Source organism: Calliphora vicina, chromosome 1, assembly GCF_958450345.1.
Source record: "Calliphora vicina chromosome 1, idCalVici1.1, whole genome shotgun sequence".
Lineage (NCBI taxonomy): Eukaryota > Metazoa > Arthropoda > Insecta > Diptera > Calliphoridae > Calliphora > Calliphora vicina.
Genome location: NC_088780.1, coordinates 162,504,003 through 162,508,793, shown reverse-complemented (window position 1 = coordinate 162,508,793; position 4,791 = coordinate 162,504,003). Strand labels below are relative to the sequence as shown.

Sequence of the window (4,791 nt, the reverse complement as noted above, 5' to 3'; positions counted from 1 at the left end):
ATTGTACATCCAGGATTTGTAAAGCTAATTCCTCTTAATATTCAGCCTTCTGATTTCTTAAGAAATTTTTCACAACGGCAACAAATAATTTCCAAGCCGTTGCTTCCAAATCATTTGTTGAATTTAGTGAAATCGTTGTATGTATTTCATTAAAAGTCTTATTTGTGGGCCATACCAATTTTTAGATTTTCTGTATTCAAACCTGGAAACTTTCGTGAAAGAAAGCCGAAACATGGACTAGTTTTATCTAATGCCTAATGAGCAATATGGACAGCTGCATGCTTATTACCAATATCTAGTAAAGCTCATTTTAAACTTCAGTTTGAGCTGTCCATAAACAATCTCCATTCATCAACTTTGTAACTGGAGAGTCCCATTTTCGTTAAAAGGTCACCAATGTCATTACAAAAGGCTCATCATTTTCTGAGCTAAAAAATGGAAAAAGTTCATTGTCGCGACCGCGATAAAATTTGACTTTCGTACCTTTAGTTGAAAGATTTCTTTCTTGGAGTATAGATGCTAGCAGCTCAGAAAGTTCAAGGTCTCTTATCAAGTCACTTAAGACATATAAGTTTGTCATTCCGTTTGTAATTTTTACATTTTTCATTTCCGACCCTATAAAGTATATATATTCTGGATCCTTATAGATAGCGGAGTCGATTAAGCCATGTCCGTCTGTCTGTCTGTCCGTCTGTCTGTCTGTTGAAATCAATTTTCTGAAGACCCCAGATATCTTCGGGATCCAAATCTTCAATAATTCTGTCAGACATGCTTTCGAGAATTTTGCTATTTAAAATCAGCAAAATCGGTCCACAAATGGCTGAGATATGAGGAAAAAACCAAGACAACCTCGATTTTTGACCTATTTCTGACCTATATCTGGATTACTAAGACATTAATATAGACAATATGGATATCTAATGATAGATATTGCAAACACATTTGCAACGACGTATATAAGACCATAGTAAGTTGGACCTACAATGGGTCAAAATCGGAAAAAAAAATTTTTAACCCGAATTTTTTTTTTCACAAAAAAAATTGAAAAAACAAAAAAAAAAATTTTAAAATTTAAAAAAAAAATTTTAAATTTAAAAAAAAAAAATTTTAATACTAAAAAAAATTTTTCCAAAAAATTAAAAAAACAACTGGAAAAAAATTAAATTTTGTTTACCAAAAATATTTAAAATTTTGAAGTATAATTTTGTGAAGGGTATATAAGATTCGGCACAGCCGAATATAGCACTTACTTGTTTTTTTAATATTGTTAACCTCGGTAGCTACATACTAATGTTAGTTCTTCAAGTTTCTACAATAAATTTCTCTTGTTAAGAAAATGAGAAGTGAAAAGGAGGAGATTTTTATTTTAAAGTATAATTTGGTGAAGGGTATGTAAGATTCGGCACACTCGAATGTTCTCTTACTTGTTATTTATTCTATTAATAAACTTGATTTTCATATGAAAAATCGATTTTGGGATGAAAATATAGAATATCACAAATTATCGTCCTTTTGCATTTGGACCAAAACTTATCGACTTATATGATATGAAAAATCCATTTTGGCGTCCTACGTTTCAGTTCATTTTCATATGAAAAATCGTTTCTCAGTTGAAAATATAAGTGATCACAGTTAATCCGACTCTCAGCCACCTATAAGTTTAACTTAATTTTCATTTGAAAAATCAATTTATATTTCAGTTCATTTACATAAATAAAATTGAGTTTTTCTTAAATATGTAAGATCATGTAAGATCCTTTTTCTATTAGGATCACTATTTACCGACTTATAGCCACAATTATGTTTGTATTTTTGACCCAGTATTTTCCCAATTAGCCAGTATCTTCATAATAGTTGTTTGACAGTATTTTGCACTCAAACCCAGTTTTTTTTTCCAATATTTCCATAAAAGTGCATCTTTCATAGTAACAATTTCTGACCTCATCTACCCTGAACTTCGAGGAACATCATTCAAATATCATGTAAATAAAAAACACTCATTATTAGTCTCAGTTTAAACAAAATCACAAGCACACTTTTATTTCATCATCATTATTAGTTTATTTCCATTTATTACATTTACAAACCTAAACATTCGTTGTATCTTCCACCAATGGTCTATGACGTGGACGTAAGGGCTCCGATTCTCGTGATGCCAAATCCAAACAGCAGCGACACCAAACCGGCAGACATTGTTCCTCTTGTAGAATGCGAAAGAATAGTAAAAGCAAAATCAATAAAACCATAATCAAGGTAATTAAAGCTAAAATATCCCTGGTAGTCCAGTACGGATGAATTCCGGAGACTTCGTTTAATAAGGCTTGATGAGAGCACTCGACATGACTGTCCAGATGAGACGATTGACGAGCATGATTCATGTCATTTAAAATATCCACATCATCAACATCACGATGTACATTTGCACTCGAAGCTGATTTAAAAACAGAAGCATCTGTAGTTTCGCGGAAACTGGAGGATGTGGACAAGGAGGAAGAATCAGCTGGTGTAAAACGCATGGGTAAATGTACACCACGATTACGGAAATAGTTCAACATGTGCTTGAGATAACGAAACTCCCAGTCATTTTCAAACAAGCCCATTTCACGCAAAAACGTGTGTGTATCTTTAAAGTCGGGATAATTGAATTCAAACAAACGATTGCCTTCTATGTAGAATTTCTCCAAATTGATAAGTGCCTGAAAGATGCTGGCATCCAAACGTATTAGATGATTAAAAGCCAAATCTAAACTTTTGAGCTTGAGCAGGAACATGAAATTTTCCACGGTTAAATTCTGTAAACGATTGGAAGCCAGGTTTAGGGAAATAAGATTTGCTAAAGGCAAATACAGGGGAGAATGTGATGTTTTGAGGGATGTCAACTGGTTCTTGGATATATCCAGCTTTTGCAGATTTAACATGCCCACTATATCATCTAGAGTTTCGAAAAGATTGCCATGTAATTCCAGCTCCCTAACGGCCAATTTATCCTGTATGGTTATACCTTTAAGCGCATTATTGGCTGCATTTAATTTTATAACAGAACCAGAAATTGTACAACGTTTTAGCTTACTGCCCTGGACCAATAACAAATCCACCGATTGCAATTGCAGCTCGTCTAAGAAGGTATTGCTCAAATCTAGAATGTGTAAATGCGGCAAATGCATCAGAGAGTTGGGCTCGAATACAGAGAAATTATTTCCACTCAGCAAGAGAGTTTTTAGTTTGAGATTCTTCGAAAATGTATTGGCATTGATGACCTCTAGCTCATTATAGCTCAAATCAATATGTTCCACATTGATAAGATCTTCGAATACACCCTGCGGTAGCATACGTATGCCGTTCTCTTGCAAATCCAAATATTTTAATCTCTGCAAACGTACAAAAGCATTACGATGAATCATGTGTATAGTGTTGTGTGACAGATAAAGCTCTTCCAGAGCAAACATGCCGGCAAATACACGTTCGGGTATGATAAACAAACGATTCTTTTGCAGCACCAGCTTGTGCAATTGGGAGGCCTTATCAAAATCCGTGCCAATTATACTATTCACCGCACAATTGTGCATTATAAGCGTGTGCAGTTTGGGAGCAGCTTCGAATACCACAAAAGGTAAACGTCCCATAACCGAGTTGTAGATCAGCAATTCAGTAAGTTGTTCGGCTGGTGTTTTAGTAATCCATACCAATGGTTCTTCAAAGGAGCTGGTTAGATTTGTTAGTGTACAGTAGTACAATGAACTGCCCGAACAGGTGTCTTTAAGGTCAAGTTTAAGGGCTCCTGCCGAGAGGCATGTCAGTGCTGTTATCAATATTGGCAACAGCAAAAATTCACGCTGTCTGCGTGTATTGAGTGTCATTGTTGGTTTGTTTGTTTATTTATTTTTTTATATTTTTAATTATTGTTCTTTGTTTGTGTTTTTGCTGAGATTTCTCTCCAAGTTTATTATTTTGATATTTATAGATGTTTGTAAAAATGTTTTTATTTTCTTTTTTACTTGTTTGAAACCGTTTTATACACTCGCGCTTCTTGAATCATACTGAAATTATTAAAAAAGATTAGGCTCTGTGTAATCCCACTTTTGTTGATGGGCTTTTAATCAGTGTTTTTTTTTTTTTTTTGGTTTGTTTGTTTATAAATAAATATTTAAAGCTTTCTTTGTATTTGCTTCATTAATGAATATTAAATTATTGATAAGAGCACTTACTACTGCACTCATTTTAAGAGTGAAATGAAAACATTAAATATTAAAAGTGTATTGATCAGCATATTTTTAATTCAAGCTCTTAAGTCTGAAAGCTATTCATATTTAAAATAGATCATATTTCTAGATTTCTAGACAAATACGTTAAATTCAAATCAAGTGTATAAGATTTTACAAAGAAGTTTGTAAACATTGATTTTTAAATATTTAGGGTTCCGCAGAATTATTCGTAATTCTGCTTTAAAAACACACCCAGAGATAAAATATAGTTGTAAATGTTTACTGTAACCATTTCAACATTTTTACAAGTTTTTTTTAACAATGTTATAGTCACAGTAATAGAGTTGTCAAATATTCGACATATTCTAAAAACCGGTTTTCGAATATTTCGAAAAAGCATAATTTTTAAAAACCGTTTTTTTTGGTTTTTTCTTTTTTGTCAATTGTCTTGTAATTTCTAAATTTTTCATTTGCGACCCAACAAAGTACATATATTCTGGATCGTTATAGATAGCGAAGTCGATATTGCCATGTCCGTCTGTCCGCCACTATGTTGAAATCAACTTTCCGTGGCCCCCAAATAACTTAC

At 33.0% G+C, this 4,791-nt stretch overlaps 1 protein-coding gene across 1 annotated transcript; it reads right to left on the bottom strand.

Annotated features, from left to right (window-relative positions):
* Positions 1-2,000: 2,000 nt before the first annotated feature.
* Positions 2,001-3,946, bottom strand: LOC135964271 (platelet glycoprotein V-like). Its single transcript, XM_065516459.1, has one exon. The coding sequence runs from the start codon at positions 3,855-3,857 to the stop codon at positions 2,088-2,090; it is 1,770 nt and encodes a 589-aa protein (XP_065372531.1). The 5' UTR covers positions 3,858-3,946; the 3' UTR covers positions 2,001-2,087.
* Positions 3,947-4,791: the final 845 nt, after the last annotated feature.

Coding starts and splice junctions, on each gene's coding strand:
- LOC135964271 (XM_065516459.1), bottom strand. CDS start 3,857: ATGACACTCAATACACGCAGACAGCGTGAATTTTTGCTGTTGCCAATA.